Source organism: Nymphaea colorata, chromosome 2 (genome assembly GCF_008831285.2).
Source record: "Nymphaea colorata isolate Beijing-Zhang1983 chromosome 2, ASM883128v2, whole genome shotgun sequence".
Lineage (NCBI taxonomy): Eukaryota > Viridiplantae > Streptophyta > Magnoliopsida > Nymphaeales > Nymphaeaceae > Nymphaea > Nymphaea colorata.
Window position 1 is genome coordinate 19,868,582 of NC_045139.1, and position 24,509 is coordinate 19,893,090.

Consider the following 24,509-nt stretch of genomic DNA (forward strand, 5'->3'; position numbering starts at 1 on the left):
ACATGGCTACCGTCTGTCTACCTTCTCTGTGAACACTTTTTCCCTTGTCTCGGTACTTTTTTCAAACAACTTACAGGCCTAAGTTTTAGATAACTAAAAAAATAATGGCGCTTGGCTGGGAATTCAGGTAAATGTGGTATGAATGGGGAAACGTACAAAGCTTAGAGCCGAGTCCAAACAAATGGAGTTCCCTCGCAGACAAAGCTGAGTTTGGCAAGAAATTTCTGGCTTTGCCCTTGTCAAGAGAACCATATGGAGGGAACCCTGCCTGGACTTGTCTATACCCATCTAGGCAATTCACTTCAGGGCTGCTAAACCTAGCCACTCCTTGGGCTCGGCCACAGGACCTCTTGGCCCGAAGCAACTACTCTGCAAGTAACAGAAACAAAAGCAACGAGCGGAGTGGGAGAGTTAGAGTCGAGAACCAGATTGTTCCAAGTAATAGGTTCAACCCGCTGTAAGCTTCAAATCGTACGGCACCTCACGACCAACCGTGCCACAAATATTATCCACTCCTTTCTTTTTTGTTTTTCTCAGTACGTCTGTCGCTTTCGCCATCTTCCTGTAAAGTGCCACCGACTTCGCCTGCATCATATAGTGATCGAAACTTGTGTTTCCAACTTCTATGTTAGATTAAATCTATGGTTGCTTTTAAGCATCCTGCTCACTTCGTAAGGACAACTTGCACAAAGACCTGGGGAAATCTTTCGTTTTCCGGCTTAACTTTTTTGCCTTCAATTACAAAATGGGTCTAAAGTGAAGTTTCCATAATTTGAGAAAAAGCAATAATTTTTTAAACAAATATTGCTCGCTATCAGTAAATTAGATTCTTGTTCTTTTACTTTATGATTTTTGTTTCTGATTAGCACAAGTTTACTTCAGGAACTCTTTGATAAATTTTATGAAAAGTGCGGCCCTTATATGTTAAAAAGCTTATAAAAGATAGACCTTTTAAATCATAGGCAAAAGTAGGCCTGAAAATAATAATTTCCCAAAGATCTAGTAGAAGTTTGAAACCGATAATGACGATTCAGTGCTAGAGAAGAAGTTAAATACACATGTGCATCTCAAGAGGTGTACCGATCAAGGGCCTAAATACGTTTGCCGTTCCAAATCATTGCAACATCCAGTGGGAGTGGCCCTCGGTTATGTCCATCTAACATCTCACTATACAAATATGGATACCGTGCGACCTAAAAGCAATATTAACCATGTATTGTTCATTTAAAAGCAATGAAACTAAGTATATTCGATGAGATCTCTTCCGTCATCATCTTTTTTTTCTCTTAGCCAGGTGCGAGACTTTTATTATGTATATTTAGCATGTGTTTTATAATTATTCCCCCCCCCCCCCCTATTTTGAATGTGCAAATTATTCTTCTGGGACATGATTATTTTCTAACAATATGGCTGCATATTGCAGGAGAGAGAGTTTGGCTTCTCGGCTATATCCGCATCAACAGCATGCTCCAAGATTTTGTGGTTCATGAAATCAAGGTAAAAGCATAAAGTACCTCATGAAACCTGGGTTACCAAGTACATTTAAAACACCCTTTCTCCCGCAAATTAAAAAATTCAACACACAACTCAAAATGATGGATATATTTTCCTAACAAATTGCAATGTGCGCGAACTTCGAGGGGGAGGTGTTATACTAACGCAGAGAATAAGCTCCTTCAGAAGCCCTCAGTAAATCAGCTGTAGATCCCACTAGCTCGGTTCTTAAGCTCTGGTTGTACTCAACTATTTGATCTGAATATCGAACTTCATACTTTTCCTTATTTGGAAGGCAAAACTTTCTTCACAACACGTGTTACTTTACCCTCCTCTGGAAAGCAAAAACCTTTGGTCTTTTCTTAAAAACTAGTTTCTTTTTTTTTTTTTTGTAATGGCGTCCCTTTTCACTTTCACTTTGAATGCAAAAGCTTTTCAAATCAAATATTCAGTATTTAATAACTTTTTACTGTTTCAGATTTGCTAAGTGTTTGTAGCAATGTAAAAAACTCAGGACTGGCACATCTTTAACTCGGAAATAGGCCTGTGAGTTGCTGTTACAGCACTTGACAGCCTATGCCAGCTTTTGGGTACACGTTATGGCTGCTTCACATGGTAAAAATCTGATGGCCTGTTTAAATTAGCCATGTAAGAAATAGTTTGAAGGCCATTTCTGTGAATTGCTTTACTCACGAGGATTGACACGTTGAGGGAGAACAAGAAATAAACATTATCAATGGAAAGATTTTTTTTTATTCTTTACTAAAACTCAAAAAAATATATACAGCAATTTTACAACGGTAAGGAGTGAGCCCTCCTTCACGTGACAAAGTTTTCTAAAATAATTTTGATATTTGAAGCAAATTGAGATGATCGTTGAAATGGGCATTGGATGAATAGCTGTTGAGGTGTGGCCGTTGAGGTGTTTACTTTAACACTCTCCCTTCAAGCAGGTGTGTAAAGATTGACGACACCATGTTTGAACAATAAATGATAAAAACCTTCTTTTCCTAATGTTTTACTTAATAAGTCTGCTAGTTGGTCTTTGCTTCGAATGTAGCATGTGTGTATCGTCCCCTGAAGATACGGGAACTGGCTCAAGAAATACGTAATAACCAATGACAGATCGTTGCGTTTGACGACAGGTAGCCCAATTTGAATCACAAAATGCACTTAACTGCATATTATTCTCTTTACTCATTAAAATGCCTTGGCCTGAATTCTTCTTGAGATATCGAATCACTCGCAATGCCGCTTGTAGGTGAGGTATGCGTGGTTGTTGCATAAACTTGCTTAGGACGTGCACAGTGTATTGTATATCTGGGCGTGTAATGCTGAGATAGATTAGTCTTCCAATAAGCTGCTGATATTGTGTTGGGTCCTTGATGTAGTCTCCATGATCTTCATCCAACCCATGCTTTTGTTCCATTGGCGTTTCTACTGGTTTTGCTCTCAAGGGACTTGTTTCATGAATAATATCTAGAGCATATTTTTTGTTGTGAGAGATATATACCTTTTGAAGAATGAGCAATTTCAATTCCCAAAAAAATATTTAGGTTTGCCTAAATACTTCATGTGAAACTTTTTACATAGAAATGATTTGAAGTTATCAATTTCGTCCTTTACATTTCCTATAATTATCAAGTCATCAACGTGTACCAGAATGACAAGAAAGATTTTATCATGCTTAAATGTGAATAAAGAGTGATCAACTTTAGATTGCATAAATCTATAATCTTTGGGAGCAGTTGAAAGCTTATAAAACCAATTTTCTTGAAGATTGTTTTAAACCGTAAAGAGATTTATGTAATTTACATACATGATTCTCCTCTTGTTTGACATACCCTTGAGGTATTTGAATGTAGACATCCTCATGCAGGTCGCCATGTAGAAAAGCATTATTGACATCCATTTGGCACATGATCCAAATTTGATTAGCTGCTATAGTAAAAAGAGTATGTACCGTGACCATTTTTGCGATAGAAGCAAATGTTTCATTATAGTCCAATCCCTCTTGTTCAGTGTATCCTTTGGCCACCAGCCTAGCTTTGTAACATTCTATGGATCCATCTTATTTTAATTTAATCTTATAAACTCATTTGCACCTGATTGGCTTCGCCTCTATTGGAAGTGATGTAATAGTCCAAGTCTTGTTTTCTTGTAAGGCACGAATCTCGCTATCCATGGCGTCTATCCATTCTTTATGTTGGGCTGCTTTTTCAAAGGTTTTCGGCACAGACTTGAAAACGAGAGATGGGAGAAAAGCAAAATGATTACTAGAGAAGTGATGAAAGGAAATAAAATCTCTTATAAGATACCTCGTTCCTTTTTGCTGATTTAGAGATGTGGTTGGTTGAGGGTGAGGTAAGAAGTGAACATTGGAAATCTTTTAACATACCGTAGGTTTTCTTACATGAGTAGATCTTCTAAGTGGATCTGGATCTAGATCTGGATCAAACAAGGATAGGTTGGGTTCATTTGTATCTAAGCGCTCCTCATCTGTTTGATCGACTTGTACATGTCGTTCTTGTGTGGAAGGAGAAATATTGGTTCCTAGGTCAATATGTTCTAGATTTATGTAGGTAGTAAGAGATCTTTCATTCTTCATACCTTGTGTGGGATAAATATCTAGATCATACGAAATGGGTAAAACAATACCTTTTTCATTTTTTATTTTGAAAAGAAAAAATACTTTCATGAAAGATTACATCGCGACTAACAAGCACCTTATATCTCTCAAGATCATACAATTTATAGGCTTTTTGTCCTTCAGGGTATCCAATAAAAATGCACTTAGTCGCTCTAGAATCAAATTTGTCTTTATTTTGGCATGTGTTTGTGGCATAACATCATGATTCAAAAACTCTAAGATGTTTGATGTTTGGCTTTTTTCCAAATAATATTTCAAAAGGGGACTTTTCATTAAGTTTTGATGATGGTATGTGATTTATTAGATAGGAGGCTGTCAAAACGTATTCACCCAAAAAATGCAAAGGTAAATTAGATTCAAAACGTAAGGCCCTTACAACTTCAAGAAGATGGCAGTGTTTACATTCCACTATGCCATTTTGTTGTGGAGTAGCCACACAACTATGTTGATGAGTGGTACCTTATTTTTGTAAAAAAAATTTTCATTTCATATGAAAAAAATTCAGTCCCATTATCCGTTTGCAAAGATTTAATTTGACAATTAAATTGTGTTTTAATCAAAGCAAAAAAAAAATTGATAAGATGTAATGTTTCATATTTATGCCGCATTAAGAAAATCCAAGTAGCACGAGAGTAAGCATCTACAACGCTAAGAAAATAATGTGCACCAGAAATAATGGATTGAGCATAAAGACCCCAAATATCACAATAATTAAATCAAAAGGATGCACAGTAGATATTTCACTTAAACCAAACTTAAGTCGAGTTTGTTTTGCTCGATGGCAAGCATCATAAACATAATCATCATTAAAGTCAAAGTTTAAATTTAAATAATTGTTCATTAGCTTTAAGCGAGAATGCGAAAGGTGACCTAATCTTTTATGCCAAAGTTCATGAGTAGAAACGGCATGACAAGGTTGAACACATGGTGGTCTTTGTTGAAGAACATATAGTCTGCCTTTCATCTCACCCTACTCAATCGTCATCTTTGATTCCAGGTCCTGAATAATACAACGATCAGGTAAAAAGGTTATGGAACAATTTAAATTTTTAGTTAGTTCGCTAAGGGCCCGTTTGATGGGCAGGAAATTTACTGTAGCAAAGGGAATTTATTTCAAATTTTTAAAAATTTTTCCAATTCATCAAACATGGAAAAAAATTTTGGACCGTTGGAGGTGATTCTGGAAATATATTTCCAGAAAAATTTTTCCAGCCAGAGGGGTGGAAAATTTTTTCCAGAAATTCTTTTTTTTACCGTTGGAGGAAGGAGGAAGAATAGACGGGGAGGAAGAAGAAGGGAAGAATGGAAGGAGAAGAACGGAGGAAGGGAAGGGGGAGGAGGAAGAAGGGAAGGAAGGAGAAGGGAAAGAGGGTAGAGGAAGAAGGGAAGGGAGGCGGAGGAAGAGGGAGGAGAAAGGGAAAGGAGGCGGAGGAAGAGGAAGAGGGAGGAGGAAGGGAAAGGAGGCGGAGGAAGAAGGGAAGGGAGGGCGGAGGAAGAGGGAGGAGGAAGAAGGGAAGGGAGGGGGAGAGGAAGGAAGCCGAGCCACCGACGGTCCTGGACAAGAAGGAGGGCTCAGCGACCGGCGAGACACTAGCCGGCGTCCTGGAGGAGATCCGCATGATCAAGTGGCCGGATTTCGGGAAGGTCCTCGGCAAAACGGGGGTTGTCCTGTCGGTCATCGCCGGGTCCTCCGTCGTTCTCCTCACCGTCAACGCCGTCTTTGCTGAGCTTTCCAGTGACTTCCTCCCCCCTCCTTCCCTTCCTCCTCCTCACTCCCTTCCCTTCCCTTCTTCCTCCTCCTCCCTTCCCTTCCCTTCCCTTCCCTTCCCTTCTTCCTCCTCCTCATTCCCTTCCCTTCCCTTCTTCCATTTCCACCAAACAACAAAATTTCGTTCCAGAAAAATATTTCCAACTTAACAAACACAAACACAAGGTGGTTTTGGAATGTGGAATTTTATTTCCTATTCCTTAATTCCAAAAATATATTTCTGAAAATTTTTTTCAGTTTCCATATTTCCAACCATCAGGCCCCTAACTGAAAGTAAAGATGGTGTTGGGATATGGCGTTAAAGTACACTGCGTTGCCAGCGGCTAGCTATTTAAGATGGTGCTGGGATATGGCGTTAAAGATAGAACCGCATTATCAATTCTATCTGTAATGGAACAATGCAGTTCTTGCAGTATTTAGGAAACGACCGGACACTTTTCAGCCATTTAGCATCCTGTTCTGATCATACCAGTGCCTAAATGCAAGGGCAGCCTTTTCCAGCACAAAATCATGCTTCATGTAGTGTTTCGGAAGGTTCAGTACATCGTTCATGATGCCAAATTTTGCCAACGATGACGTTCATTACAATGGCCTATGTATGTAAGAGAAGTTTTTCCAAAAAAAAAAAAAAAAATTGTTAATGGTGAACGATTATGTGAAACAACAGTGTTAATAGTGGGAAGTATCTCAAACTCACTACCTATACCGAGTGATAATGGAAAGCAGCTCATGCAGATAATGCAAGATAAAAATTCAGTATCTTATGCAGCACAAAATCAGGCAACAATAGGGCAAGGAGCGATAATAAATGAAACAGATCTGGCGCAAGGATGCACGCAACAAGAAATCAAGAAAGAAAATTATTCTGATAAGGTTGAAAAGAATTTGAATTTTAAATCTCGTAACTGACCTATAAAATCTGATATCATGAGAGGAAACTCATCATTGTTTTGATGAATGAGCACCGTGGATGTAGCATACATTCCAAACCACGTTAACATTTTTTGTTTCGTCTTCTTTTCATGGTATGAGAGTGTTGAAAAATCTTTCGGGACTTCTCTATCGTCGAATCTACGTCATGGCAACTTCTTCGTCGCTTCAGCCAGCTAAGCACTCATACCCTTTGTCAGTCAATGTTGCGAACTTTGTTTCAATGGGCAAGAATTATTTATTTGGCAAACACAAATCCTTGGCCTCATGGAAAGCCTAGACCGTCTTGGATTTATTGATGGCTCAACTCCTTTGCCAAGCTCTACCATTGACTCTCAAGAAAATGGTGAGCAGGTTAACTCCTATGCTCTACCATCGAATCTCAAGAAAATGGTGAGAAGGTTAGTCGTCCTAATCTTGTTACCATGCGTGGAAGAAATCTCATGGGTTATTACGTGGATGGCCTACGGGGTCCTTGTCCCATGAAGTTCTCGAACTGGCGGTCAGACATAAGACTTCAGCTGAGGGTGGAACACCTTTGCACATGAATCCAAAGAAAGGCATTTTTTGCTGAATAGAAAATTGCAAACGTATCGCAAGCAGGACAAATCCGTAACTGAATACACCACTGTGTGTGATGAGCTAGCTGCTGCAAGCCTGTAAACGATGAAGATAAAGGCTTTTAGTTGGTCAATGGGCTAGGATCAGGGTATGAAGCCTTTGGCCTCCAAAATGAAGCCTCCCACTCCTTCGTATCTCGATGCCGTCTCTCTACTTCAAGGACATGAAACCATGAAAGGTTGTAGGAAATAACAAGATTAATATCCCTAGTTGCGTTTCTTACACAGCGGACTGGAAATCAGAACAATAAAGGATGCTACAACAATTATAATAGGCACACAACAATAATCGCTTCAACTGTAGGGGGAGGCATTTTACTCCTGCCACTTAGCTTCGGGAGAATCAAGGCGAATCAAATGGAGCTGCAACAAATAAAACTAAGGTACCGTGCCAAATATGTGGTTTGAGTAACTATATTGCCCTCAAATGCTATCACTGGTTTGATCAGTCATATCAACCACGGGATATTCCACAAGCCTTTGCTACTCTCAAGGTTTCCAATCCAACGGATCAAGAGTGGTACTCCGATACCGATGCAACATCACATGTCACCGACAGCCCAGGTAATCTTCGAAACTGCATTGAATATAAAGGATCTAACAAAATCATGGTGGGTAACGGTGATAAGTTGACCATTACTCATGTTGGAACAGCTGATATAAATGTTGGATCTAAGACTCTTTCTGCAGACAACATATTAGTTATTTCCATGGAACAACTCATTATGGCATGTTTTATTCAAAAAGTCAACTATGCATCGGGCTCATTCTGATGCTTGGGCTGGCTGCCCAGACACTCGATGGTACACATCCGGTTATTGCATCTTCCTTGGACTAAACTATTTCTTGGAGTGCCAAGAAACAGCCTACAGTGGCTCGTTCATTCTGCGAGGCTGAATATCGTGCACTTGTTTGCTGCCACAGCTGCGCTAACCTAGGTCACTTTTATATTTAAAGATAATGAGACTTTTCTACCTAGACCACCAATTCTTCTTTGTGACAATATTTCAGCATTGCAAACATCTAATAAGCCAACTCAAGGATGAAACACCTAGAGTTGGATTATCACTTTGTGCGTGAAAAGGTGGCACTTGGCTAGTTGGCTCTCTTGAGACTCGATACATTTCCATTTTCCACTTAGGACCAGCTGGCAGACTTGTTAACCAACTCTCTTTTCCATGGACGTCTTACATATCTTCTGGGCAAGCTTGGGCTTCGCTCACTCCCAGCCAGTGATTGAGGGGGATGATAATGGAAAGCAGCTCTTGCAAATAATGCAAGGTAAAGATTCAATATCTTATGCAGCAGAAAATCTCGCAATAGTAAATCAAGGAACGTTAATAAAGGAAAGGATACACGCAGCAAGAACTCAGGAAGGAAAATTATTCTAATAAGGCTGAAAAGCATTTGAATTTTAAATCTTGTAACTGACAGACCATGTATACAAAATCTGATTTCATGAGAGGAAACTCACCATCGTTTTGATGAATGAGCACCATGGATGTAGGACACATTCCAAACCACGTTAAACTTTTTTCTCATTTTCTTTTCACTGGAAACCCAAAGACGGAGGAAAAAACATAATAGTTCAAGCATAAGGAAGAACCCAACGTCCACTACATCCCCAAACAAAATCCCAGTGTAGAAAATTGTTTAGAAGAACCAAGTTAACCTACAGCTGGACTTTGCACCTTATGTCAACTATGTAACCAAGAGATATTGCTTTCTTTTTTTTTTCCTTTTAAAACTTGTAAATTTGCATCACATTACTAATTAATTCTAGTTGTATTACATGCATTCAGAGTTTGCAAGAGATTTGGAATGGTAAAAGAAATAAAGGTCTCCTTCAGTTAACAAAAAGATCATAAAGGTGTTACTCCATTGTCCCTAATTCTGACCGTCAGACTTCCCGAGGAAAGAGCGATTGATCTAAAGCACAATCTGAGGGTCGGGTGGTTCACACTTCACCCTCATCCATCGACACAATTAGAAGTGGTTTAGGATGGCCACTGAACATTGTACATTCACTAACTGTTTTGGCCATTTTTAACTTGCCAAGCATGTAGAAATAGGTGCAGCTTTAGCAGGTTAGAGTTAGTGTTTGAATGGCTATGTTGGTAGCTTCTTATTAGTACGTAAATGAGACCTTTAAAAAGCAAGCCTTGTCATGTTTGCCAGGCAGACATACATGAACACAAGGGATGCCGAGGCAGGAACACGTATAAAGCCAAGATGGCCATCGGTGCCATTTCAAGTAGGTTCCAGTCGTTTGACTACAAGCAGACGATTGAACGCCAGACATCAAACTACAAGCACTTCTGATGCTGACCAGGTTTTGCATCAAAGATGAAACACCTAGTAAGTGCATTTGTTGGTTAACTTGTAACCAATTTCTGCCGTATAAGAAACACAAATAGGTAGGCACCATACGCCTACAAGCATGTTAATCGGATTTTGGCTTCACAATGGATGAATGGCCGAGGATTGGGCAAAAAGGGGGAGGTTGGTGGCGGTCTTTGCTACTAAGCATGGCAGTCATGAGGAGTTTTCTGCACACATATATTGATTCAGGGCGATGATTCTAAACCTGGTTTTGAGATGTTAGACGAAGTCGTATGTCCTCCTTCCATTGACAAAAACTGACATGAACGTCTTTTTGGATTGGTTGGCTGCGTAGAATTTTGGAAGAGCGTGCCGTTTGTCATCCCAGATTGTGTAATCTGTGGGCAGTATGTGGTAGAATTTCCTTCCTCCTAATCAATCCCAGTCTTAACATTACTGATATGCTCTCTTCTTTGTAAAGGCCTGATAGTTGAAGCCGGTGTGAGTTTTTCCTTTGCTTAGCAATTTTTGTATCTCATATTCTTATCAATAAAGCGGTCGGAGACGTATCCTCCAGCAGAGTTGATTCAGAATCAGAAGAAAACAGAACAGATTAGAACTATTTTCAAGGATGCGGTTAGAAAGAATGCTTGTAGTCACAATTTTTATTTTTTTTTTTAAACTCAACGAGACGTCGGGAGATATTGCGCTGACACCTATAATTACGGTACAACTTGTGTATATATCTTTACATTCTATAACTGTTTTAGACTTCTTCCCTGCAAGAAGGGAAAAAGGCAAGGAAAAGAAACTAAATGCAACATAGAGAAACCACAATTCCCTTCAGAAGGACCTGAAAAAATGCGTGCATTACGTCTGAACCCACTGGCCAGATTCGTAAAACTTGAGTTCCCATGGCAATGATCTACCTAAGAAAATTGTTCGAGGGATGGACCCGCTGGATCATTAACCATTCTCTTTTATACATTTGTTGTATTTACATATGCATCCGTTTTCTTCTTGTCCCTCCAATTTTCTCCCCATATTTTAGCCTCAGCAACTGCTCTCTCTCTATCCAAATCCCTGTTGTGGTTTATGGCATCCTTGGGGGAATAATCTTTATCTGATTCGTTCAAGTCCCATGTAATAGCCGAGCCTCCACCTTCTTCCTTGTACATAGTCTGTCCTCCTTTGTCCTCATCAGCACCAACCCTTCGGCTCTTTCTGTCCTCCTTGACTGCTCTGATGCCTTGAGCTGCATTGGGATCATAATTTTGATTTGCCAAAAAGGACAGAGCCGTCACTACATCTCCAATCATTGGGCGTGTGGCTGCCTGTTCTTGAAGACACATTGCAGCCACTGCAAGTGCTTGATACAAGCCTCGCATTGGAAACTGGCCCTGTAATAGTGGATCAGCCATTTTTGGAAACTTCTTACGGTCACCAAAAAGTGGGCGAGCCTGTAAAGGCAAAATGTAGTACACAAATAGCTATCAAAATTGAGAAAAAATGGAGACATTTGCAACTACTTTCACATAAGATGTAACGAAGATATATTTTTTCAACAATTCCTCGAGCTTGAGACCATATGCTAAAGTCAAACAGGAATTATTATCAAAAATTGGAAAAGGTAGTTGCTATCTTGAGTTCAAAAAGAATGAACTAGAGAATTGGTTTTAAAATATAGGAACACCAACAAAAGTAATACGCATATTTGCATATGCAGATGTCTAAGAGTGGAACACAGAATGAAGTTACCAAAAAGAAGAGTTAGGATTTCCATAGTTCAATCATTAGACTATCCCAGATATTCTATACTTAATTTTATTGCAGAATAGGTACATAAGCAACTAAACAGCAAAAAGTTACTTCCAGTGATTATGCTTGTATTCAGCTGATTAATGAGAACAAGAACAAATTCACAAAAGAACAGGAAGCGTGAAGTTCTAACAACTATATATGAACTAATAGACCACATTAACAAGTAAACCTCCCTTAATATAGGATAATGCAAACTGAAACAACACTCAGTAATATGTCAGTTCCAACTAAGAAGTGCACGCGGCGACTGCAGTTAATGAAGATGCAGCGCAAAAGTGAATAGGCATTTTCTAATAGCAGTTAAGTAATATCGTTAGGGCAGATTGGTACCCACACCATGTCGACACGGTAACACAGGTATGGGACACATCATGGTAGGTTTTGCATTGGATCTGGATCAGACATGATCCAAGGCGCATTAAACCCTTTCCTTTTTAACAAAATCCATGAATTTTTGTTGGATTTTGTACATTATATATATATTGTCATATTCCTGTACCCACATTTTCTAAAATTGATGTACCTGTGCATACATCACTGTATCTGCACCCATACCCATGTGACTTAGAATAGCATGTTTAATAGGAAATCCTTCAACCAAATTCTGACAAGGGCTTGTATCATGGTGCAATGCAAGCAGAACTAGAACAAATGACAGGTGCCATCAAAACTGCCAAAACATCACAGTGTTGAGAAAGGAAGTTGACTCAGTGTTGGTTCCTTATAGACGAAAGACTAATAACAATAGAAAAACAAAACCTTCATGGTGACTATCTTAGCATATTTTCAGGTTTTCTACTTACTTACAATTGTTCATATAATCATTGTGCATGAGGCAAACCAGCAATGAGAGGCATTTCAATAAGTATCAAAGAGAAAGTAAATGTCATAGTTATGATCAAGAAAAGATATAATAAGAAAGGACACCAGGTGAAGTCATTACCCACTGAACAAGGTTCTGTTCAGGTTGCGGTCTTGTAGAATCAATTGCCTTTCTTCCTGTAATGAGCTCCAGAAAAACCACACCAAAACTGTAGACATCAGATTTGACTGTAAGCTGTCCAGTCATGGCATATTCAGGAGCACAGTAACCATATGTTCCCATCACCCTAGTGGAGACATGAGACTTGTCCCCAGTTGGACCAAGTTTTGCAAGACCAAAATCAGAGAGCTTTGGGTGGAAACCTTCACCCAGTAGTATGTTGGATGATTTAAAGTCTCTATATATGACAGGAGGATTTGCTTTGTCATGCAGGTACTCCAATCCTTTGGCTGCACCAGCAGCAATTTTCATTCTTGTGTTCCAGTCCAGTGGTTCTTTGTCAGGAGGGAGGTCTACATTAGAACAAGAAAACAAGTCGTTTGTGAATAAAAGACAACCATCGGCTGCTTGAAATTTTGAATACTGCTAAAATCCAGCAAGAACCAGATGACAATAGCAAAAAATATTTTAATGCTTCAAGATTTACTTACCTACAGCTAAATTGACATAGCAGAAAGTATTTAGTAAACTAGATCATGAACCAAAACAATGAGATAAGAAAAATATTTGCAATCATCAGTACAATTGTGGAGATATTTGCTGTACAGAGAGCATAAGCCATAATTATAAAACCTCAACCAAGAAATAATGTTATCAATTATCAAACAAATGCACTTCAAACACAAAGGCCTTCATGTGTGATACACAGAATCAGCAATGTAGACATGGTTACAATAGCTTCATGCAAGTAAAATGTATAAAGAAAGTCCTACTTTTTCACCATTTCTCATGGTTTGGCTGTAAGTTTCATGAACTGCATGATAGACAGAGAGGAGCCAATGCTGACTTCAACCAGCATCATCAGAAGATACATTCATTCTGCCTAACATGTTTTCTTCTTCGATATCACCACAGAAGTGTGAACCACATGAATTTCAGCAATATTTTCATGGGAAGTAAAAACTGCAATTAGGAGTGAACTTCATTAAGGCTAGCTCAATATGCATACCTATTACCACAAAGAACATTTGCATTGTTATTTCCATTTCACAGATGCAACAAAACTTAAGAACTGTCAGCACTCTCCATTAGATCTCATCTTTTATCAAGTCTGATTACATGATAAGAGATTAAAGATGAGCCATTCTTTGCAGTTTGGCACAATAAAGAGAGAACATTTTATGTCAAAAAGGCGACGTTTCACAAGTGAAAAGCAAAATCCATGTATTCATGATTCCAAAAAATGCATCTCAATAGATCTTCTTCGACAGTTTCAGCCTTTCAGGTATGGTAATGGAATTGTGGTGCCCATTCTATAATTTAGAGGATTCAGGAATCAAGAAGCAATCAGGATACTCTAAGAAACCCTACAGGAAGAAAATTCTACATCAGCATAAGAACCAGAATTTCTAAAAGAGCACAGATGCTTGGAAAAAACCATGATCCCTAGGCATATGAAGCAAGATAAGTAAGGAAACTGAGATTTTCAAATTTGGGAATCAGGATAGTAAATCTTGGGAGGTCCTAAGCGAATGGAGATTTGAAATATTTGATTCAGGATTTCTGCACTTGCATAGGAATTGGGATTTCTCTTCTCATGGAAACCGTGATTCCTACTGGTCGGAATTTGGAAGCCAGGATGGGAAATCGAGATTCCCATGTTTCAAGATAGCTTTATAATGGATTGCAACTGTATGTGATTAGGTATTTCAATCTGTGTTCCTTTGTAGCATATATATACTCTGGGATTCTACTACTATGTTCCTTGACCTTTGATAATAGCATTAGTAAATGAGGCAACAATCTGAAAGTGCAACACCCAGTACACTACATAAATAACCCAAGACGGCAGAATTACAAAAAAAGTTAATTATACTGAAATTGCAATGAAAGTCCAAATATGCAGTTTATAGGACCAATGCAACTTAATGTACCAAAGAAAGAAAGGGAGGAAGCAAAGGAAGAATGTGATTTTCTAGTCCAAAGTGATCCATGTTCCAGTCTAACCATATTCCAGGAAATTTGTGGGCTCCATGGACAGAGGAAAAGAAAAACAACAAATCCATTGTATCCAGAAGCACACCATGTATACAGACACCTTCTCAGAATTAATAACCAAAATTAGGTGTATCCATATAATCCTGCAACTTGACACCGTCAACTGCAGAAACCAACATTCATTGCATTTCTTATGCATGATCACAGAGCATATGATGAAAACTTCATGTGTAACTGAACTGCTGAAAATGATAAAAACCTACCACCTTTTCCCTAGATACTATAAATAGTCGGATAGAAAAACTTCCAGATACATGTGAGAACAGCGGCCACCACCAGACCTCAATTCATGAAAGAAAGCTTTTGAGTTGGCAAGTCTAACTCAAAAGGTTTTAGATGCTAAATACAGAAATGACACTTTTGTTAAGATACAAGGGGCAGACAAGACATGAACCTTATTATAAGTAATATCATTAAGACAAAAAGGACCATCTATTACAGGATAGAAGTTAGAAATCTCATCACCCTTGAGGCTTCGTCAACCCAAAAAGAAGTCCAAAAAGAGCTTCCAGTATAAAAAAAGCCTTATGGACGAGCACGGAAAACAAACAAAGCTCCTCAGTTATGCAACCATTTCCTTTCCATCACATGTGGGAATATTAACAAACAAAATTAAAAACCTAATTGTTATGAGAAGCCAAATCCAAACAATGAAGTACCAAACCAATGCATTGATAAAGGCTTATAAACATAGTTACAGTCATACCATGCAAATGATCTTCCAAGGACCCCAACGGCATGAATTCATACACAAGAAGGCGTTGGTCCCCCTCGGCACAATATCCGATCAAATTCACAAGATTAGGATGATGTAAAAGGCTAAGCATGAGAACCTCCACTAGGAATTCCCTGTTCCCCTGTAGTCCATTTCTGTCCAGTTGTTTTACAGCAACAATCTGATATCACAGACAAGCCAAAATAAACACAAAATAGCGTTAGAATAATGACCACTTTTCCATCAGATCTAAAGCACCACCATATATGACCACTTTTCCATCAGATCTAAAGCACCACCATATCTAAAATCAACAATGAAAGGTTAAATTCATCAAGAACACGTCATAAAATTGCCAATTATGTTCGACCGCTACCTGCCCTGTACTTTCGAGTCGACCTTTATAAACCCGTCCAAATCCACCTTCCCCCAGAAGACAATCCTGTCTGAAGTTATTCGTCACCCCAGCGAGCTCGCGAAATGTGAACGTCGTCGCTGCAATTTTATTCACTTCAGGCCGTTCGTTGGGACCTGGAATTCCCCTCGTCGGGGCAGAGAGTGGCCTCGGGTATAACTTCTCTGTTCCTTCGATTGACAAACAAAAACAAAGTAAGCAACACAATTTCACGCTCATGAAGAAACGAGTTTCAATATCATTACTCGCTTCCCACGTGACACCATCAAAACCAAACCTTCCGAGAAAACCAAAAAAAAAAAAATGAAGAAGAAGAAGAAGAAGAAGAAGAATTCAGTGTGAACACCTCGTATCTTTAAAAACAAAGTCTCCTTATAATTCGATCCCACAAAACTACCAAAATCCTTTACGATCAAGCCACAAACAAAATTCAACAAAAAGGAAAAAAGAATCGTTCAGGAAACGTGAAATCAACCAAAGACACCAACTCCAATCGATAATGATCCGACCAACGAAAACGAAGTGCCACCTAAAAGCACGAAATTCTCCTCTGAAATCCCGAAACCAAGAGATACCAAGCACATTTTTTTTCCGGCGCAAAGAACAGCACCCACCTGCAGAAATCCTCGAAGCATAAGCCGACACGGATGGAGGTCCCTCCTTCTTGACCTCCTCGACGTTCTTAACATGAAAATCCTCCTGGGAGTCAAAGCAAGGGAAACAGCCCATCATGCGACCGTCTTCTCCCAATGCAGAATGTAGCAATCCTGATAGCCACGAATGGGACGACTGCACCATCTATCCTCCCATCGCCTGCAAGTCCGCCGGAGACTCAACCTTGCCTTCAAATCGACGCATCACCAATTAAATACTCCGCGCGGAGTGAAGGCACATCACAACCAAATCAAAGCAAACATGTCAAAGCATCTTCCTCCTCACCACCACTGTTCACTCCCTCTGAATTTAAGAGAAATATTTACTCCCTCTCTCTCTCTTTTGAAAGAAGGAAGTCAACCGGTCGAGTTGAGTGACCTGTATCAAGATGGCCTGTTCTTGTGCCCCCTCTTTCTCCCCTCTCCTCTCTCTCTCTTCCTAACAAGGAAGTCGCTCAGGAGGATGAGCGGGGCAGTTCGGAGGATTGCTTTTTTTTCCTTGATATCCGTTACTAGATCTCCTTCTAGAGTTCGATACAGTGGGTCGATTTGTCAGGTTTGGCGTCGGGGTTTAGCTTAATAGTGAAAGCGACCAACTAATTTTCCAGCGGCAAAACAAAAATGTCAATCGCTTGAGTCTTCAAAATATCGGTTTATTTTGTTTTCTATTTTTGGTTTCTGAAAATTTTGAGTAATCTTCTGTCCTTTTCTTCTCCAAAAGTCCGAACAAGATTTTCGACGCCCGCCGCACTAAAGAATAAAACGAACTGGAACTTCTTCTACAGTGAAAAAAAATAATAAAGCAGTCACATTTTTATGAAAATCACTCGATTTTATTTTTAGATCTTCGATTTCCAATATCGAGATTAACGAGCCTTTTGTTTATAAAAAGAACCTGCAAAAATATCCGCTTCTTGTGGTGTTAGTCATATGATTTTTCAAAATCAAGCCTTTTGTTTTTCCATACTATTGATATTACTTTTCCATATTTTCTTATGTTTTGATTCACCAATAATTTCCTGCAGTTTCCTTTTTTTTTATATATATAAAGACCGATTTTAAAGCAGGACAATATATTTTTATTAATTTTTATGTACAGAAAATGTACATTTTCTCAGTAGCATTATAAACAATTCAAGGAATCTATTTACTTCGAACAAAAATCACAAAAAAATCGACAGGTCGCTGTCTTTCCTGTCGTTCTAATAATGTAATAAAAACACCACTTACTCTTTTGCTACAGAAATGTTTATGCATCACGAGACTGACTAGGGGTCGACCCGAAGTCGAAGTCGAACTATGGTAGGATGAACGATTTGGATCAACCGGCCAACCAATAGGAGCCTTCTTGTTTTCCGGTAAAAATTACGACAATAAGTTGGTCGGACCAGAAGACGGATCCTCCCAGACTCGAATCTGGATCCAATCCTGAACGAAATTATTGCCTTGGAACTTTATGTTTTGGCTTCTTTCTATCAAGTTTAATATACCCTTGAAGTTATATGGTAGATTTCGTAAAGATCCATGAAATATGTTTATGTTCTTGTGCAGGAAACGTTTCTTAGATCATTAAAAAAAAAAAAAATCAGAACTTTCTCGGAACTATTGAGTTCTTAGATACTACAAGAAATAATTTATACAATTTGATACTTCTGTAGCTCAAAACTCTCATACTTAAATATGAATTTCTTTTTTACTTTTACCGCGGATGAAAAATTATGTCGTCAAGACTAATAGTCTACCGGATGCCAACTCACCCACATGTATCCGATCGCTCTCAGCACGTCCTCCTTCGATCCAGCCGATCTACTTATTGGTGTTGTCCTGAATCGGACAATAGCATGGGGCATTCCCGTATCGGCCGAATCAGCCAACTGTATCAGTTTTAATTTGCGAGCAAGACATCGATAAAAACTTATTTTTTAAGTTAAAAAAAAAAAAAAAACAAAGGTTCATTTCTGAAAATGCAATTTGGAACGGCTCGCACCCGATTCCGATATTCACAAAGTAGGGGCCCATTCGCTTTCATGCGTCCAGCTCACAAACGGTTGTCGGTTCACGAGAACCCCATTTTCATTCTTCATAGAAAGAGACGAGACCCATCAAGATTTCACAGGAAAGGGTCTGATTTTGCATGTGAATCCTTTGATTCAATCATCATGAGAAGACAGTGCCCGCTGGATCTTACTTTCTCGCATTCATTTTATTTTAAGGCGAATTCTCTGAATTTGCAACCTCTTGTAGTTTTTGCATGATTTTTTAAGGGGGTGTTTGGATGACACTTCAAAACCAGGTTTTTTGTATGCAAAACTTGGTTTTACCTACAAAACCAGGTTTGTGAAGTGTTTGGGCGCCATCCAATCTGGATAATTTCTCAGTTGTAACAAAACCTGGTTTTATAAATGAGTTATTTGAAAAACCAGGTTTTCGATGTATCACCCAAACAAAAAAACTAACTTCTTAAAACTCATTAAAAAATTTGTTTTTCATAAAACCTAGTTTTGGCAAAACTGAGTTAGAGAGGATGGTGTCATCCAAACGGCCCCTCAATATTTATTGTTGTGAAAGTTAAGGCATGAACTATATACTAAGGTCCTTCCAAGCTACATATTGAGAAATTTTACCAAAGCTTCCATTCTTCTACTTGTGAACCTTTTGAATCAATGAACAAAATAACTGAGTTCCTTTGCAAAGCATCAAGTTTGAAAAAAGAAAGAAAACCCTGCTTTGATGCTAAATAATTCTTTTTTTTTTTTTTCATATATCCACAATAACTCCAAGAACTACATCTACAGACTACCACTCTAATAGAAAACGGTATGCCGGCACTATCGACTAATGAATGATCCGAAACAGTTAGCCTTCGTATAATGTTAGCTGGTGTCAATCCTGTATCAACCGACATGGTCCTTTATTTGATAAGGTGATAAAGAAAATGTATGTTGTATTTTGTCACTCAACTGTATGGCCAATGCATAGGAGCCAATACAAAAGTCTCTCTCAGGTTTCTTATTTAGAATTAATCGGTAATATAGACAACACGCAACTTGCGACGGAGCTCATTTCTGGTAGGGTGGTAAGGGGAGGGCTGTATAACGTAATTGGTCAGATTAAAAGGCTTTAAAATGGCAAGTTCTAGTTCGATTCTCATAATATTTTTAAGTCTTAATAGGTAGAGTGTGATATCTAAGTTGAAGGATGCATGCATCGATGATATTGATGCAGCTTAAGATTAACCCCGAAAGAAGCAACGTATGTAAAGTAAGTTAAATAAAGGTGATCGATCTTTGTACTTTGAAAAATAAAAAAATAAAGAAAGGGAAAAGTGTCAACATTAGAAGTTAAAAGGTCAAATATTACAACTAATCTAACGAAATTCTTCGAAGCCTGTCAAGCTACCCCTGTTTTGAGGTACACGACAAATTTGGGAATTTAAATTTTCTTCCATTTGACTAAGAATTCGAATACATGCTTTTATTCTAGAGAAACATGGACATTTAGGAAACCGACTTGCTTTGGATGCATGGTTAATATGGGACAATCGACCTTTTAAACTAAGTCAAATGCGAAAATGTCTTGTGGTGTTGGAGAGTGAGAAAAAAAAGCGGTATTTTATCATTGATTTCTTGTATATAAAGCAAGTAAATAAGACAATGTATAATGTTCACATTGATCTACAATGCATGCGACAAGAAATCCCTATCAATCATGCTTCGAAATTAGTTACCATAGGTGCAAAATCCATAATATTGCGATAACTTGGAAAATCCCAAATATCATAATTTCCCAGCGTCCTAGATAAACAGAGACTAGCAGTGCTCTCAAGGGAGTTAGGGCTTGAATTATCCCTTTGAGAAAGAAAGAAATAAAAAAAAAAAAAGGAAACGAAGAATTCAATTGCAGTCATCATCCTAATCCCACATACTCTGTTGGTTAGCTAGAGATATTAAACAACCTGGCTATCAACTTTTTTATAAAGAGTGAACCCAAATTTCCTCAAATTTGTGCTTTCCCAAAAAGCAAGCACTAGAACTTGTGGAGTCTAAAACAAGCTACGCTTGGGCCCATGTTAATTTGGATGAATTTGAAGCACGACCAAGTTCAGGAACTCTTTACAATTCCTAGAGGACTAAAGTGCTGGAACAATACCTAACAAAATTTTGCCGTCAATCACTTGGCCCGTAAGGCTGCAACTTTTAAATTGTCAGAACATGCGTTGATCCAACTCCCCTATGGGACCAAACCCTAATAATCACCTCAACCATGCATTCAAACGCACATTCCACCGACACACCCTGCAGACATAATTAGTTTTAATTAAAAAAAAAAAGTAAAGTGAGTTTAAATCAGTAGCGGAGTCAGAAAAATTTTCTGGAAAGACACTCTTCATAGATTTTCATATCGAAAGGAAAGGAGCATTCTTATGCATAACAGCGCAAATAATTAAAAATATTCTTTCGCCAAATTTTAGATTCTCGGTTACATAATATTTTAAGAAAGTAAGCTAACAGGTTATGTAGTTCAATCTGTTGGGTGTGACACAAGTGGGTAGTGACCTAATCTCAATCTTAGGTAGAAATGCAAGAGCAACATTAAGAGAAAATATCTACTATTATTACTACTTTAGCTCTAATCCACAATTGGAACAATATATATATATATATATATATATATATATATATATATATATATATATCAACTAGCTCTGCCTTGTGGTTGCACAAAGGTAGGTCAAAAGCTGGTCCATGAACGCGGCGGGGTTTGGTCTTCAACCGACGGTGTAAGTTCAGATCTAAGGATGATTTAAAATTCTTTTTTCTTTAATGTAAGCACTACCATGTGAAAAAGTGGATTTGAGAGATTCAATTTATGGCCAAAACCTTATATGTTTGAGGTTGGATGGAAGGAAGCTCGATATTAAATTGTTGGATTTGTGATTCCTAACTAATCTCAAATCACCTTGAATCACATATTTCGAGACCATCAAACATCTCCTAAAGTGCACCAGATTTATTAAATCTGCACTACAATGCAAACATCAACTTGCATGCTTAATGACTAAGTTGCCCCTGATGCTGAATACCATAATTTTAATGTGGAATGTGGGAAACTCGATCGATGAAACAACCAATGGATATGGGGCAAAATTGTAAATACAAGGGGTGGGAGGGAGGCAACCGTTTGCAGGAAGTTGTTCAGCACACGTGGGACCGGAGACGCAGTTTTGCTCCTTCGAGTCCACGCGGTTCAGAGAAGAACCGAGCAATGCATGACGTTCTCACCACTAAGGAGGGGTGCCGCAGTGCAACTAATGACAGCAAGCAGCAAGAGTTGGCCCTTCAGGGTCATGGTTCTTGGACAGCGACAAGGGCTTCAAACAATAGACCTCAAATTTTGGATCCCAAAACCCGCGTAGTAGTAAGTGCCTCCATGCTACGTAGGGCTGCACACTAGCCAGCCGAGCTTGGCCAGTTTGAGTCACTCAAAAGACTTGAACCTCGAGTTTGGCTCGAATTCGAGTCGAGCTCTTTACAGCAAGCTCGAGCTCAATCAGACTACACAAAATCGAGTTCAAACTTACTCGTTTAACCTATTTAACTTGTTTAGGCATTAACTTGTGTAAGTATTAACTAGTTTACCTTGTGTAACTCGTAAAAAATTTTTTACCCTAAAAGTTTAAAACCGTGATTCGGTGAACTGGTTTTGGCAATATTATATAGAGTATTGGTCTGAGAGTCGAGTCGAGGTCGAGTATAAAGGACTCGAGTTCCTGAAGTTCGAACTCAACTCATTTATCGCTTCGAGTATTTTTGTAAGTCGAGCACGAGCCGAGTTTTAGTCGATCCTAAGTTGGCTCGGCTTATTGTGCAGCCCTAATGCTAGTTCTTTCTTATTATTACATAGTTTTTCATATATGGTTTGAAGTGCTTAGACCCAACCTGGAAGTTTCTTTCTGTATTCACGTGGTGTTGGCCCCCCTGAAAAACTAAAACTCAAGTAAACTAGAAATTCCTGGACGTCGATAAGCAGCTTTTGTACAGACAAAATACAAAACGGCGGACTTGTATGGAGGCATCCAAAGTATGGTTTGGAGGGCATTTGAATAAGCCTGCTTTAATTAAATTTGGTCTTGGAACATCTGTCCGCGATGTGTGCTTTTGTCAAGGCGGTGCCAACCCTTCCTTCTTCTGAGCCGACGAGTGGGAATCTTATGCGGCCCAGCCTTGACGGCTTTACCATGCATCACCATCTCCAGTCCATTCCCATTGAGACTAGCAAGAAAAAAACAAATTAATGCTAAACTTGAAACTTGCTTAAGTCTTAATTTCGGCCAAAATAACTTTGATTGCTAAAGAAAAATTTGCAGTCAAACCTGATTCCTTGTCACCCTTGACAATCATGATTTCTTGACACTGATCAGATGGAGGACCAAATGGAACATTATATGTCAACTTCAACATTGTTTTCATTCCTCAAGAAATTTTCCTCTCTCTCTCTCTCTCACACACACACAAGTATTTTCAGAGGATGCATCTTTACACAATAGTGACCATACATATTTCAAAAAATAAATGACATGTATAATACCTTTACAAAGCCGAAAACAACTTCAAAAAGTAAGCATACCCTTGCAGAAGTGGCACACCTACATGTATGTTAGTGTGGCCAGTTGCCCACATCAGCCCCACAAAATACCTTCATTTTTGCATTTCTGCTTTCGAACATTTGATTAATGATATATATTGATGCCCCTTCAAGCACGGAATTTTTGGATTAGTGCTCCTTCAAGCAAAGTTTCTTGCTCCGGCACTATCTGGCAACAACATGTGGATCCATTTATCACCGTGTAAAAGTGACAATGTAAATTTTAAGAGAAAATTATTCACATTCTACATGATAAAATAGATGTGCTGGAATTCGGAAATCTAGAATTTTTGTATTTTATGCCCAATTCCCTTATACTGCGTCAAACTCTTGTCACTTTTGTGTTATTTCCATGTCTAATTGTTCTTTTCCACCTACTCAATCCATTTCCTTTCACACAAGACAATGACCAAAAAAAAAAAAAATGTCTTCCAATAATGATCCACCAATCCATTGGCATGCAATGAATTTCTTGGGAAGAATTTATTGATTCCCACTATAACCTGCTAAAATCACCAAACACTAAAACCACAGCAAGCGAGGGAAGAAGATCAATTTGAGTGGTTGGTTTGATTGTAAATGATCCTCTACCTTGCTAGCTGAAAGTCCTCTACCTCTCTCAATGCCTAACCCACAGCAACCTGCAAAAATCAACACTAAACCCATGCCAAGCAAAGACAAAAAGAGTTTGCGGGGTTTGATCATCAATTATCTATGACCGACCACCTTGCTGGCTGAAACTCTCTTGTCTTTCTCACAGGACATGTAGATCAGGAACCGTAGCTTTTATTAGGTAAGAAAGGAAGTATTACATATGGAAGATCTAACCTTACTGATAATCTTGTTAGAATTTGGTTTATTTTAATTCATTGAGCTGTTCCAAAATGCTTTGAGTTGATCTCCTTATAGCTTTACCACGTTCTTTGATCTTGTTTCTAACTTTATCAGCTTGGATTTGTTTTCTGAATTGCAACCGCCTTAAAGATGAACATGGATTCTTCTGTGTTTAGCTTGCTTCTATTTCAATTAAATGCATTTGAACTCAGCAGTTTCTTAAGTCGATGGGCATGTTAGTCTTTGCAAGGCATGGAAAGAACAATGGTAGATTGTTGCGTGACTTTGTTTTTTCACAAAATCTAAATCCACTCAAATACATATTTACGTCGACTATGGAATGTTGGGCTTGCTGCCAAAGGGTTGGAGGGCTTTTAATTGTTAATATTCCACATTCCTTAAGTAGTAAGAACTGTAAGCAAGATGCTTCAGTTATGCATTAGCAACAACATGGTATTTGGCCTTCTTGATTAGATGGAGAGACGACTCCAAGCAACAAAGTTTGGTCCAAAATAAGTTTCAGGCCAAACGTTGATAGTCAATTATTTGAGCATCCTGCCCAACAAACATGACTATGAAATGAGCATCTCTATAATTTGTGA

General features: G+C 38.6%; 1 protein-coding gene across 2 annotated transcripts; it reads right to left on the bottom strand.

Moving 5' to 3' along the window:
* Positions 1–10,506: 10,506 nt before the first annotated feature.
* Positions 10,507–16,920, bottom strand: LOC116247607 (serine/threonine-protein kinase PBS1-like). 2 transcript variants are annotated; one of them, XM_031619801.2, is made up of 5 exons: positions 16,390–16,920; positions 15,737–15,939; positions 15,352–15,541; positions 12,549–12,940; positions 10,507–11,244 (listed from the first exon to the last, which is right to left on the bottom strand). In XM_031619801.2, the coding sequence occupies exons 1-5, from the start codon at positions 16,571–16,573 to the stop codon at positions 10,765–10,767; spliced, it is 1,449 nt and encodes a 482-aa protein (XP_031475661.1). In that variant the 5' UTR covers positions 16,574–16,920; the 3' UTR covers positions 10,507–10,764. The 2 variants fall into 2 exon arrangements, with proteins under 2 accessions (XP_031475661.1, XP_031475660.1); XM_031619800.2 differs by having other exon boundaries at positions 15,737–15,945; positions 16,390–16,918.
* Between the last annotated feature and the right edge of the window lie 7,589 nt (positions 16,921–24,509).